This window comes from Suncus etruscus, chromosome 9, assembly GCF_024139225.1.
Source record: "Suncus etruscus isolate mSunEtr1 chromosome 9, mSunEtr1.pri.cur, whole genome shotgun sequence".
Taxonomy (NCBI): Eukaryota; Metazoa; Chordata; class Mammalia; order Eulipotyphla; family Soricidae; genus Suncus; species Suncus etruscus.
The window spans coordinates 65,243,296-65,257,189 of NC_064856.1; the positions used below are offsets into that span (position 1 = coordinate 65,243,296).

A 13,894-nucleotide genomic window follows, 5' to 3' on the forward strand; every position below is an offset into this window, starting at 1 on the left:
GATAAAAGGGATAAGTAACTTCCTGTGGGACCCATAGACAGATGTAGGCAGTCAGGCTTAGAACCTAAGCAGTTTAACTCCAAAGTTCATGATTTTAACCATTTTCACAACTTCTCATCAAAATGGTGTGCTTAATGAGTCAGGCTAGGACCAGTGGAGATAGTGCAAAAGGTAAGAGTGAATGCTTGGAAAGACTTAGGTTCCCAGCACTGCTGGTCAAATAGCTCTGCATGGCTGGGGGCTAGAGTCTGGAACCATCTGGTTGCACAGCCAAATGCAGAGCTTTGTTAGTAGTGAGCCCCATGTTCATTAAGACAGTAGAGTTAAAAAATGCAATGTCACAATGCCACAGGAACTTTGATTTCATCCAAGTGTCTTTTCCATCGCATTAGAGTTCTTTAAAAACAAATTTATCTTAATACTTTAAAATGCACATGACGAATAAAGCTTTATGAGAGATTACACTCAGAACACCCCTCTGGAGGCCTTACTTTCTTGCATTATGCCCCCAGATGCAAATCTCCCTGCTCTGTATCTCCACATCTCTCACAAGAAACTAAAGTTAACCAGCGCTAATTAATAGGTTTGGAATCATCTATAATCAAGGAATAACATGCTTCAAAGCAAATGGCTGATTATGAAGTGATTTCAAGTTAGGTGAAAAGCTTTTTCCGAGAAATAGGCTTAACTCTAATAGGAATAATCTTCTTGTCAGTCTTTTAAATAAATTTTCCATTTGCTTTTTTTGTGGGTTTTCCTGGGCCTAATGCTCAGTAATTTCCAGTCCTCCCACCACTAACCTTAGATTTCTCAGCTTAATAAATGTGCTTTCTCAGGGCATGCAATTTGGCCTAACATTATATTTAAAATTTTTTATTTTTATATTATTATAGGTTAGATAAATAAGGTGTCAATATTGCTTAAGCTTCTGGTATTGATGTTTAGTTATTGTATATCTCCACTTCCAAATGCCCAGGATCCCTTTATTCATTCCTATATCTTCTCCAGTTGAAATTCACTTCCCTCACCATTATCAGTTTGGGTTTTAATGCATACTGTTACCTCATATAGCACCACCCTTGTGCTTGAGACCTAAAACTTGATTTTCTGGGTTACTTCATGGAAATTTAATCCACTCACCTCCTTCCCAAAAACTTGGTACATTATAGTACCAAGGACTGTATTCTAGTACCAACGTTCATTTTCAATACATTATCTATCTCTGTTTTATATTTGATCTGTATATCTGTCCATATTTGATCTATACACCATCAGTGAGTAAGATCATCCTTCCGTTCCTGACTTATTTTGCAATCAGATACCTCTGTTACTCAATCCCAGAACTTGTACCTAGCTGGTGTTCAAATCTACTAAGAGTCATTCTCCAATAAGCAAATTCTCCGATCAATTTCAATTTTCAAGTTTGAAAACCGGTGAGTTGACCCAGTCATGATTGGAGAATTTCAAGAATTTTAAGTTTCAACTTGAAAACCAGTGAGTTATAAGTCAACTTATCTAAGGTTTCTGCTTTCAAGTGGAGTTAGTGACCAATGAAGAATGTGTGTTGAACCCATTCATGTTGAACTGATATCTTTAGAGATTGGTGCAGAGCACATTTGGGATTTATACTTCAGGGTTCTGAAATGATTCCGTACTGATTCATGTTTTTCTCCAGACTAGGACATCACTACCTCCTAGAGAGGCAGTGGATAGGGCTGGATTATAAAGTTTAGAAGTCTGGGGCTGGAGAGATATCATGGAGGTAGGGCATTTGTCTTGCATGCAGAAGGACAGTGGTTCAAATCCTGGCTTCCAATTTGGTCCCCCAAGGTTGCCAGGTGTGTAGATCCTGGAATAACTCCTGAGTGCTGCCAGGTGTGACCCAAAAACCAAAAAAAAAAAAAAGTTTGTAAGAGCATGGACCCACTAGGAATCTGTTATGGAAGAGGAGGCTAGAAGGGACTGATTACCAGCAGACTTTGTTCTCTTTTCTTAGGCACTGGTGAGGAAGATCGATGCTTCTGACAACATCTATACCACGGAATCCACCACAGGAAATCTGTTCAGCCTGACTCAGGAAGGGGCCCCTTTATGCCGCATCATTGCCAAGGTGAGCTGCTAATTTAGAAACTGAGATGACAAGACCTGACAAGAGTGGAGGAAGTTTTTCTAGTGGAAAGAACTGGCTCAAGAGATTCATCTTAGTTCTGGCATATGTTGTGATATGTGAACTTAAAAGAGTAACTGCCCCTCTTTAGGCCTTCAAGTCTCTTTTTTTGGGGGGGGGAGGGGTTATGGATTGCTACACATGGCAGTTCTTAGGGCTTACTCCTGGCTTTGTGCTAGTAAGATGCAGAGAACCATATGTAGTGCCAAAGAACAAACCCCAGTCAGTCACATGCAAATCAAGCACCCTTCCTGTTTTACTATCTTGTGACTCCTCTCCAGCTTTCATAGTGACAGACCCTCTCTGATTTAATCCCCCACTGGAATAAAAAGTAAGTTCTCCTCTGCTCCCACCCTGAGTGTCTATCATCCTTCATAAGATGGTGTCTGTTTTAAATGCTAACCCTACTTTTCATCTCCATGTATCTCACCAAACACAAACTAGACATATCCTCATATTCATTCAGGTTGTTGGCTGGATCCCCCAAGTGCCTACAGCTCTCACCAGTACAGGAAGGCAGGACATAATGGAAAAGAGCATAGATTCCATCCATGACAGTGGGAATTTCAATCCATTAGCTTCTTACCAATTTACCCTGAACTTGAGGTCCAAATGCTTAAGAGAAATAGAGTGTTAGGATGTCAAAAGGGTCTGTTTCATTTGGTATTTTTCACTTGAAAAATGAGGACCAGTGATGAAACTGGGGCCAAAGTTCTGCTCTTATTTAGACTGAATTTGCTAACTATGAGGTAACCCTCTAGCATGGTGACCCCCACCAATATTTCAGCATAGTCAGAACAGGGATTGCACCAGATCTGGAATCTTAATCTTGTTCTTAACTCCCTGGTCCTGGGAAGAAAGCAAAAAGATGGTTCAATAGTGCTGGAGCTATAGCACAGCATTAGGGCATTCGCCTTGCATAAGGCCAACTGGGACAGGCCTGGGTTCGATTTCTGGCATCCCATATAATACCCCGAGCCTGCCAGGAGCAATTTTGAAGCACAAAGCCAGGAGTAACCCCTGAGTGCTGCCAGGTGTGTCCAAATAAACCAAAAATAAAAAGTGGTTCAATAATAAAAACACTTTCTCCAGTCTACAAAATGGCAAGATGCATCTGTCCAGCTGAATATGGGTTTGGATTTCTTCTTCTGAGCAAGAGGCAGCTGGGGTCTCTAGTGTGATATGCATGGTTTCTCAACCCAAGTACCCAAGACATGTTTACAATAGAATTGGGGGGGCATCTTTCTTAAACTTTTCTTCCCTTTCTTATGTCCATCTTTTGATTGGCTCTTTCATCTACCCAAGCCTTCTCCAGGAGTCAGTCTATAAGGTGCCTGCTGTCTGTCCTCTCATTCTCCTGGAATCCTCTAAAAACTGAAGAGAAACCCAGAGCTCCCCAGACAGTGGCCTGTCCTCAATGCTGAGCACATACACCCCACTGTGCTCAGTCCAAGTTGTCCCCCACCTCCTCTATTCTTTTCTCCATCACTAGCTTACGTACTCTGCCATGGTTGCCTCTGGCTTTCTGACAAATTTTCTGGAGTTGATCTAAATAATTCATACTATTATACAGCTGGGCTGTGAGCCCAGAGCTTTCTATAAAATTAAACAAGCTCCTGCCAACAGTGTAATTCTGCTAGCTCAGGCAATTCCCATCTTTACTCAAAGATGAGCTAGGCTTTTAGGTTCTCCATGGAGGCTTAGGGTGGTACAGAGAGCAAACACCCCTTCCCTTCCTCTAAGGCCTCCTCCTTTCCATCAGGGCAGAAGACGGAAGCCTGTTGTAGACTGACACATACTCACTGTCCATAAATGGATGCTCCAACCTTCTATTTCCCTACCCTCTATGGCTCTCAGGTGGCTGTCCATACTCCCTGGCCAAAGAGCCAGAAATGAAACCAGAATTCCTTCAATGTTGGCTTGAGATTTCCCCCTTTTCTTTCAGTAGCCAAAATGGGAGAATGGCTAACAAGGCCACCTTTCTCATGCTGCAGTGTGGGTATAATGAAAATCCATGAGAATGTGAGTAGAGGCTTAAATATAGTTGCCTCAGTGTCTCCTAAGTTAAGGGAGATCTGCTGCATTCTTCCTGGTCCCATCTTGTCTTCTCTGGCACCATTTCTTAATTCTCTGCTCTAGATACAACTATCTGTGTCATGAAGAAAAACAATATTTACACAGTAAATACAATGAAATATAAACACACCATGTCAATGTCCATATGCATATAAACATATGTTTACATCTGGAGAGCTGTCACTAGGAACCACAGGCCAGCTGGGAAGAACTTCAAGTGCCAGTTTCCTGTTTTCTACTTTCAGGGTTAACCTGGTTTTACTACTTGCCTCTTGGGAGTGAGGTCTCTGTATGGAACCCAAACCAACTGTCCCAGGAACTGCGGAAAAGTAGAAAGGGAGATCCATAGAAGGGTGACACAAGGAATCAGAGGGGATAAACCAATTTTTTCTGCATTCCCTGTTTATGATTATGTTTTAATTTACTCAACCATAACCCAAGCAAACATGCCTTCCTTGGACAAGGCCCTTGATCCCCAGAAATTTGGTGAATCCCACCATTAGTCTGATCACTTGGTAGTTTGGACTCTGGGAAGTTACTATTTCTAGAGTTAGCTTTTATTGTTATTTGCTTGTTTGTATTTTTGGGGGGGAGTTGTTTCCTTTAGGGGCCACACCCAGCAATCCTGTGCCCTACCCACTGTACTATCACTTTGGTCCCTGGAGTTAGCTTTAGGCTGTATGCATGTGATGTGAGTGTGTATGAGCATGGTAGGGAACTTTGACATGTGTGCTCATGACAGTGTGTGTGCCTCTGTGAATGTGTGTGCTTATGCTTGTAGGTATGTGTATGAATATGCATGTACACGGTAGGATAGGGAAAAATAACTTCCTATTACTATCTTAAGTACCTTATTAATCAAATTAACAAAGACTAGAACAACAAGAGAAAAGCAGAGGAGTTTGTTTACATATGCCTCAGGCTTTGTATGCACAATCTTTAACAAATGAGTAACTTACAGGACTGGTTGGAACTGAAGCTTCTTTAGCTTCTTAGTAAAAGTGCAATTAGAGAAGTTTAGAAAACTAAAAAGATAAAGGAAAAGATCGTGGGCTTCTAAGTGCTGTGAATCATAAGAAAGAAAACATGCAGAAAACCTATTGTGGATAAAGTCATGCATGGCAGTTTTGTTAGGGAGATTTCTTTTGAGCCTGAGAAAAATCAACTTCTGTTTTTTTTTTGTTTTTTTTTTAGTAGAGAACATCATTGTAAATTTAGGTGCTATGTTCAGTAAATAGGGGGAGAACTACGTGAGGGGAAGAAGAGAGAGAACAAGAGACTCCTCTTACTTTTATATCTGCTTTGTCTCAATTGCCTTCATCTTTAAATATTTTTTATACCAAAGTGGCCTATTTTGGGTGACAGAACATAACTTCAGTCCCCAACACATATATCTCTGCTGGTTAGCATACTTTGAGCCTACCTGACACTTTCTTTTCCTTGGCAGGAAGGTGGGGTCGTAGCCCTCTTCAAGGTTTGCCGGCAGGACAGTTTCCGGTGCGTGTATCCCCAGGCCCTCCGCACACTGGCTTCCATCTGCTGCGTGGAAGAGGGGGTTCACCAGCTGGAGAAGGTAGGACTATGGGGTCCCGGGGGTGAAAATCTCCTCAGGACCGTCAGGCCCCTTCCAGGACATATGCTTAAACACACCCTACCTTTCCCCAGACTGGCAGCCTTCAGGGGATATTGTGGAGGTCCTGACCATGGAAGTTGATGGGGACTGAGAGGCTCTGCAGAAAATGGGGGCTCTAATACGCACTTTTTGGGTGGTGTGGCCAACAAAGTACAGTGGGTGGAAATCAGTGGGGGCCAGGGGAACTGGGGGTGGGCACTTGTATCTGGACAAGATGATGGCCTCCACAGTACTAGAGGACTTGAGTGAGGCTGCTGAGGTCTCCATACGTGTGTGTGTGTGTGTGTGTGTGTGTGTGTGTGTGTGTGTAGGGGGGCTCTTGAGGTAAGAGAAGGAATGTGACATAGCTGATGGGCTGGGGTAGGGGCTCTTCTTCCTACACAAAAAAGGACCCATGAGGGGTCCGATTCTGTCCACCACCACAGAGTCACCCCAAGTTGAATAACAGAGACCACACCCTGCCCAGAACCTGAAAGAATCTGAGTGAGATGGATGATTCGAACCAAAAGGGGCAGGAAGTGAGTCTGACATGGTAAGGGGCTAGGAGGGGGGTTGTTCAGGTAGTTTCAAGGAAAGATGTTAAACAGTTATGTGGAAAGGAAATAGGGAAATAGAAAGGCTGTTGTGTTCTGTCTTACAGAGCTGGGGGTAGGTACAACCAAACTGTTTCCCAGTCCTGGTTCTGGCTGCCCAGAACACCTACATCTTACCTTTCCATGCCCGCATCTTAACTCTGGACTCCAAAACAGGAGTCTCCAAACTTTCGCTTCTCTATATCTTTCCACATTGAAAGTCTGTCCCAAGAGCACAGACTCAGAGCTCTACACTGAAAGCAGAGGGCAGAGAAGGTACTGCTCTTTCCATAGAAAAGACTATGGCATAGAATGTTAAAGTCACTGGCCTACAATCACACAGCTAGGCAGTGGCAGTGCTGACACCAGACCACTCAGCAGTGCCTGTGCTTCTTTCTGTGACACTGGACCCTTCTTACGAATGTGCTCGAATGTGCTCACTAAGGGAGTGCAGTGCAGAAGGGCTGGTGAGACAAGCAGAAAAACTCAATGAAATAGATGCACTGAACATCTTTAATTTCAGATACTGAATAATGCTCTCTTCTTTTATAAAATAATGGACTTCGGACAGTGAGAAAATGACTGAATAGGTTTTAGAATGCTATGGTCTTCCTTTTGTTGATGGGCAGGAAGAATGGAAGGGAGGAGGAAAAGAAAGGGGCTTGGTATCATGCATTCACCAAAAATTGTGGGTGTCTGGGATACCTTAAGTCTGTAGCCCAGGGAAGAGCATCAGGAATTTTTGTTAAAGGATGCAGGAAGAAGGCTAAAGACAATTTTACCTTCCACTGTACTAATGTGACACCAAGTATAGAATGTATTGGTGAGTCTTTCTCAGTCCTTACCTGAGATCGAGGCCCTGGCTCACAGAGCTGGCAGCTGGGGGCTCACTTTGTGCTGTGCTTGGTAATGAACTTGAACCATGTGCATACACATATGCACACACATGCATATATTAACGGCCCTAGTCAACTCCACAGACATAACACAGCAGGTAAAAGCACTCCCATAACTGCACCTTAAAGACAGAGTCTCTCTGCTAGTTTAAGTGATGTTCCTAAAATCTCAGTTATGCAGCCAGAATTTTGACTTGAATCGAACAAGATCTTTCAGATCTACCTTTCTGCAACTGGCCTGTGTCCTATATGAGTCCCAAAACCCCCCGCCCCATTCCCATCCACAGTCTCCACAGGCACAGGATATGATATTCCCATCTGGGTATCTTGCTTTGCAGATGCAATTATTTTTTTCAAGTACGCAGTAACTCCTGAAACGTCTTTCAGTGGGAGGGAGGAGTGCTCTCTAGTGGCTAGCAAGGAAACTACCTTGCTTAGCTGTCAGTTTACAGAGCCCCTCCTGGGATTCAAAATTTCATCTGTTTATTATTTTATTTTATTTTATTTTGGTTTTGGGGTCACACCCAGCAGCGCTCAAGGGTTACTCCTAGCTCTGCACTCAGAAATTGCTCCTGGCAGGCTCGGGGGACCATACAGGATGCCGGGATTCTAACCACCGTCCTTCTGCATACAAGGCAAATGCCCTACCTCCATGCTATCTCTCCAGCCCTCATCTGTGTTTATTTCAAGTGTGCATGCAAGTTCCCCCATTGTACAGATGAAGAAATTAAAGTCTTGAGATACGAGGGAACTTCTTGTACAGAATCCCACAGCTTAATAATGCAGTCCTTCAGCAAATATGTATTGAAACTCTGAGACTGCCCTAGGCACTGTGAGGTGCTGGCAGTAGGGTAGTTAACGAAACAGACAAATCTGCTCCTAATGAAATTTATATTCCAGTGCATTAGCAGCAAAAAAGTTTATAACCTCTTGGACACTGCCAATCTGCTGACTTTGGTACATAAAATCCTTAGATCAAGATTGGTTTTAAATCTAAAAAGTATTTAAATGGTTGAAAATGGTAAATTTTAACATTACATATTTAATTTTGATGCATAAAATTTCATTGAACAAAGCCAAGCATCTTTATTTAATTGTGACCTATATCTGCATTTAAGGGGCAACAGCAGATTGAATATTTAACTAAAAGATACCATTCAGCTTGCAAAGTAAAAAGCTGTTTTTTTGTACAGAAAATGCTTATCGATTACTGCTGTACCAGGAAAGCAAAGACGTCACAGCAATAATGAAAAAGACAATAAAACACATATATCCAACCCTTGCTTTGCACAAGCACATTTCTAACTCCCTTCTTCCAGAAAGTCATATCGTAGTTGTCACAGTTATGTGCCACTAATGTTGGTATTATTACTGCTGTTGATGGGAGGAAGGGAAGCTTGGGGGAAGTAAACAACGTTGGTTTCCAGAACATACAGAGAATAAATGGACTGGCCATAATTGAATTTCAATGCGAAGAAGCACCCTCTAGTGGTCAGAAACTATAATTACATCGTATGACTTGCAAGTTTGCTGTGACTCTCCCTAGCAAAGCCTAGCCTCTCTCTCTCATTTGGTGCTTGGTCCCTAACAAGTGGTCATCGTTATGTTGGTGGCCGACACGATACTAATTTCTGGAATTTTGAAAATCCAAAAGATCATTATTTTGTGAAGAAGGGAGAGCAGGCAGCCTTTCAGGAGGAGCTAGTTATATTCGCAGACACTGCCTGCTGCAATGCTACCAGCCCATATCACAACACATAGTTTGTGGCCTGATTATAAAATATCAGGGGACCATAACCCAACTCCCGACGTTCCTGTATGCCTTTCAGCTTCATTCATTACCTGGTAGTGAGAAATACTCTGAATTTGGTGAGATTTATCTGTTATGAGGCCCCCACACTTCCCTACACACTTGGAGGGGCTCATTAAATCAAATCTAGACCCTGACAATGGCAAATAGGCATCTAATCAGGATACCAGACACCCTAATCATCCCCATTCCACAGTGTGCTGTCTGAGATTTGTCCAGTTTTATGGGTGGTGGTGGTGGTAAGGTCATGCTTTATTGATTCAGTTGTATAAATAGCATGTTCCCACTAGTTCAGTCTGTTCTTTGCCCGTAAGTGCCAGGCTGGCTGTACCCCTGCACCCCTCTAGCCCCAGAAACCAGAACAGGTGTCCTTCCTACCCCATCTCTAGATCACCTGGGGGAAGGGCTGCCCCATGGCACCTCAGCTATACCTAGAACACTGGGGACATGCAGGAAGGTGGTGATGGAGTTGGATGCAGAGGCTGAGGGATGCTCCCAGATCTTGGCCTCACAGGGGAATTGTAGCTGCAGCCACCCTTAGAAATCCCCCTAAGCCTTTCAAGAGATCTGTGCTCAGGGAGCTGAGGGGCCTTCAGAAATGGGGATAGGAGGGTGGTGTTCTTTGGATTTTACCTTGGAAAAGAGAAAATGAGAACTAGTGCAAGTAAGGGCCCCAAAGCCACAATGTATGGCTTGCATACATACACCGGACATTCTTCCGGTAGCCCAGCTTCCGGCACCAGTTAGTCATGAGGACTAACTGGCCTGACCTAGAGGAGAACCGCAGGGTCTGGGGCCGGTGAATGGGAAAGGGCTCAGAGAACAAGATGTTTTTCTCAGACTATTTCCTGGCTAAAAAACGAGGATGACGCCCTCTGGTGGGAATATGAAGGAGCTGTAATAATGGACAGAACAGGCAGCTTGACGCAGCAGGTCTGTGAGGGCTTTAGTGTCTCTCCTACCTAATCTTGCCTTCTTCTTTTCAGTTTTGACTGCGAGAAACCCTGCATAACCCTGTAGAACCCCCCCCCCCAGGGGTTTTGGGGATCTTGCAATGACTCTGGCAGAGTTCTGAGTAACTGAAAAGCCCGTCAGGTATTGGACCTGGACAGGATAGAGAAGTGGAGCTAAGGCTCTGACCAGAAACTGGGGTTCATGGTCTAGCTAGAACCTACAGATCTAGTGCCCTAAGGGCTAAGGAGGCTCATAACCCAGTCGGAGACAGTCTCCCAGAGAGTTTAAAATCAGTATCTTCCAGCCTTGAGACCAGAGGCAAACTTATTTTAAAAAGATTTTTTTTTTTTTTTACTTTTAGGTATTGTGATTTAGAAAGGTGTAAATAATAAACTTTCAATTTAGGAATATTGGTAGAGGGATGCAAACTCACTTTTAAAAGTTTTGATATTTTGTTTTCAAATCAGGACACGACCCTGGAGGAGAAGGGAAGGCAGTTTAATGAGAATTGATGGTAAAAATAGAGAAGGAGGAGAAGGACCCAATTTCAAATCCAAAAAGTCAACTCTCAGTGGTGGTGGGGGCTACTCCTGTCTACTTGGACTCTGGCATCCCCTCACCACAAAGCTTCAGAACCCTGAAGGCCTGATCTGGAGATAAGGATTTTTCAATCATTGTAGGGGGTAAACAGAGAGAACAGGGTCAGGAGGCTCTGCAGCTCCAGCTACAGTTTTGTAGGACTTTCCCCCACTGTGTGCACCTTTTAGAGGCCAGAGTTGAATGTTTAAAGTTAATATTTCTTTTCATAAAATTGTTCATTTCATTCAGCTAATTTTGCAGGGAGGCAGGGGAGGTGGTGATGCCCATTTTACAGAAGAGGAAGTTGAGACGGGGAACCTGAGACTGGCTGAAAAAGAAAACCCATTCCTTTTCTCTCAAAAAATCTTACTGCAGTCTTCTGCCTCAGTCTCAGCTCTCATGGGGGGTGCAGCCTCCAGAGCCAGGCAGCTCCTTAAATTTCATGGAAGCAGTTATAAAATATAAGTGAAGGAGAAGTGTTCTGACAGACAGGACTGGGAATGTTCCTGTTATTTTCTCAGTCCAGCAAGGGGACTCTGGAGAAGGGGAGTTGTTGCACTCACTTCCCGTGCCTCATCTACTTGAAGATGGGGGGATTAGAAGAAAAGGGAGTTAAGAGGCAGGAAAATTCAATTAACATGCTCCTCCATCACCCTGGTGATGGTGGGATAGGAGATCTGGCTGAAATTAGGGGCCCATACTGCAGGAGAATCTTGCTGGCTGGGGTTGGGCGGCTGCAGCCCAGACTCGGGTGCAACCTGAGGATGGAGCATTAGCTCATGATTTGTGGCTGCGGGGCTGTCTGGGGCGCCATAGCTGGAGCCAGTTCCGCATTGCCATTGCGTCAGCCGGGTTCAGTGCACTGTGCGGCAGCGCCCCCTCGTGGTTAACAAGCGGCAGCGCCCGCCAGGCATCCTGCCTGGGCCTGCCTGCCTTCTGGCTCTGTCCTCAACTTGCCCCCAATGGCGGTCTGGACCAGAGTGTGCGGTAGAGTGAGTTGACCAGGGCAGACCCAGGATTTGCAAAATCATTTTCAACTTGACCCGGCTTCTTCCTGCTGAACCAGCCTGCTTCAGGATGTGGGTAGATCTGAAATCAAACACTGGTTTTCTACTATTATTTTTTCTTCAACTTTTTGTTTTCTCAGATGGCTTTAGGAGCAGATTCTTCTTCAATTAGGTACAGTGATTCACGATTCCATCAATAACTGTTTGACAGCATCCTGTCAATGTCTCCGGGTCCTTCTCGCTTCCCTTATTCACATGCATCCTCTGTGGCAAACTTTTCTTTTCTTTTTTACATTTAAGCACGATTTTTACATAGCTATGGGGAATAGGGTTTCAGACTCATCGTGTTTTCACCTCCAATCCCACCACCCCATGCCCCCTTCCTTTCATCAAAAACACAGATATGTATTTTTTTTAATTTTTTAATTAAACAGTTAGTAGTAGTAGTAGTAGTAGTAGTAGTAGTTAGAACTGCAAAGTTAGTCATAGTTGAGTTTCAGACATACAAAGTTCCAGTACCAGTATCACCCACTACCAGTATCAAGTGCCCTCAGCCAACGTTCTCAAATTCCATCCCATACTTCTCCTACCCTGTCATTGTGACAGGCATATTTTTAAAGCTTCGTTGTTAAAGTTTGTGTCTTCGGATTTCAGAGTTGTTGAGAGATACGTTTTTAAGTTTCATCATTGTAGCCTGAAACCCATGTTTATAGTAGTGCTCTGCTGGTTTAGATAGATGCAGATCCTGGCCTCTTCACCATGGAGAATAAGGCCCAAGGACCCTGACTCTTGCCCCCTAGGAGCTAGCTTCTTATTTAAATATCTGATCGTGATAGTTTGGATCATCTGCTTCCAATGGTATTGATACTTAACTGTCTTTATTATTTTCATTCTTTGAGTCCTCCCAAACAGCCTCGGGCCCTTGCCTGGACACACTCAACCACCTGGTCTGATGGTGCTTTGCTGGGTTTGGGGATGGGGAAGGGACTGTGAATGGCCTGCTATCAAAGTTGGGGTGTGTGCTTCCTCCAACCATTTGAGCTCTGTCCCTGGTGCTAGATTGTCCCAATTTCATTTAACAGATTATGAGCTCTCAGTGTGGGTCCAGCTCATCAATCAGATTATAATTTGTGAAGAGTACCATCCATGGCACTGCTTAATTCTCTTAGAATTCCTGAGTGAAGCCTGGGTGACCCCTGAGTACCATTGAGATGGGCCTGAAGGTCCCAGCCCAGTCCATTGCTTCATCATAACTGATCAAGTCAACCATCCTATGGCTGAGCATACCTGGGAATGGCCCCAGGTCCTCAACTAACTCAAGGAATCTTTTAAAATAGTGTTGAGGGAACTGGAGTGATAGTACAGTGGGTAGGAAACTTGCCTTTCACACAGCCAACCTTATTTCAATCTCTGGCATCCCATATGGTGCCCTAAGACTATTAGGAGTGATACCTTAGTGAAGTCAGTAGAAACCCCTAAGTACAGCAGGGTGTGGTGTATAAACAAAACATTAACAACAAAATAGTAATGAGGAGTTACCAAAAGATGGTTTAAAAAGTTCGCATGGTTGGGGAGGGAGTCAAAACAAAGAGAAAGACAAAAAAAAAAAAAAAAAGACATTTCTGTAATGATTCTCAGAGACAAAATAGAGGAGGACAGAAAGGTATGGCTCACAATATGAAGCTCACCACAGAGAATGATGGGTGTAGTCACATAAATAATTACACTGAGAACCATCATAATAAAATGTGACTGAATGAGAGAAGTAGAAAGCCTGTCTAGAGTGAAGGCCAGTGTGGGGTGGGGAAAAGGGACACTAGGGACACTGGTGAAGGGTCTTTATATATATTATATAATGCTAAACAATAATAAATAAGGAAAAATAGAACTGAGACCAGAAATTTACCTGGGCAAGGAAAATAACAACAACAACAACAACAACAACAACAAAGGGATATTAAAAGTTTAATATTGATGTTGCAACTTCACTCTGTAGTTTGTAAAATAAGTGTTTCTGTGATGATGTCTGGGCATGAGGGTATTTGAACATAACCTGGTGGGCCTTGTCACTTGAAGTCAAGCTGAGACACCCTGCTCTAGAAAGCACTTTAGTCACAATTCAAGTTCTAGTTTAAATGGAAACTTGGTATTTTCCTCATCTGCTTGAGATCTCTGCAAAACTCACTTCTCCTTGTGCCCT

General features: G+C 43.5%; 1 protein-coding gene across 1 annotated transcript in view; it reads left to right on the forward strand.

The window, feature by feature from the left end:
• Nucleotides 1-13,894, forward strand: part of INSC (INSC spindle orientation adaptor protein) — a 127,505-nt gene that overhangs the window by 84,352 nt on the left and 29,259 nt on the right. Inside the window, exons 6-7 of the mRNA XM_049781019.1 lie at nt 1,997-2,110; nt 5,691-5,816. Of these exons, the coding sequence (XP_049636976.1) occupies nt 1,997-2,110; nt 5,691-5,816 (240 nt within the window). The remainder of the gene's footprint in view (nt 1-1,996; nt 2,111-5,690; nt 5,817-13,894) is intronic.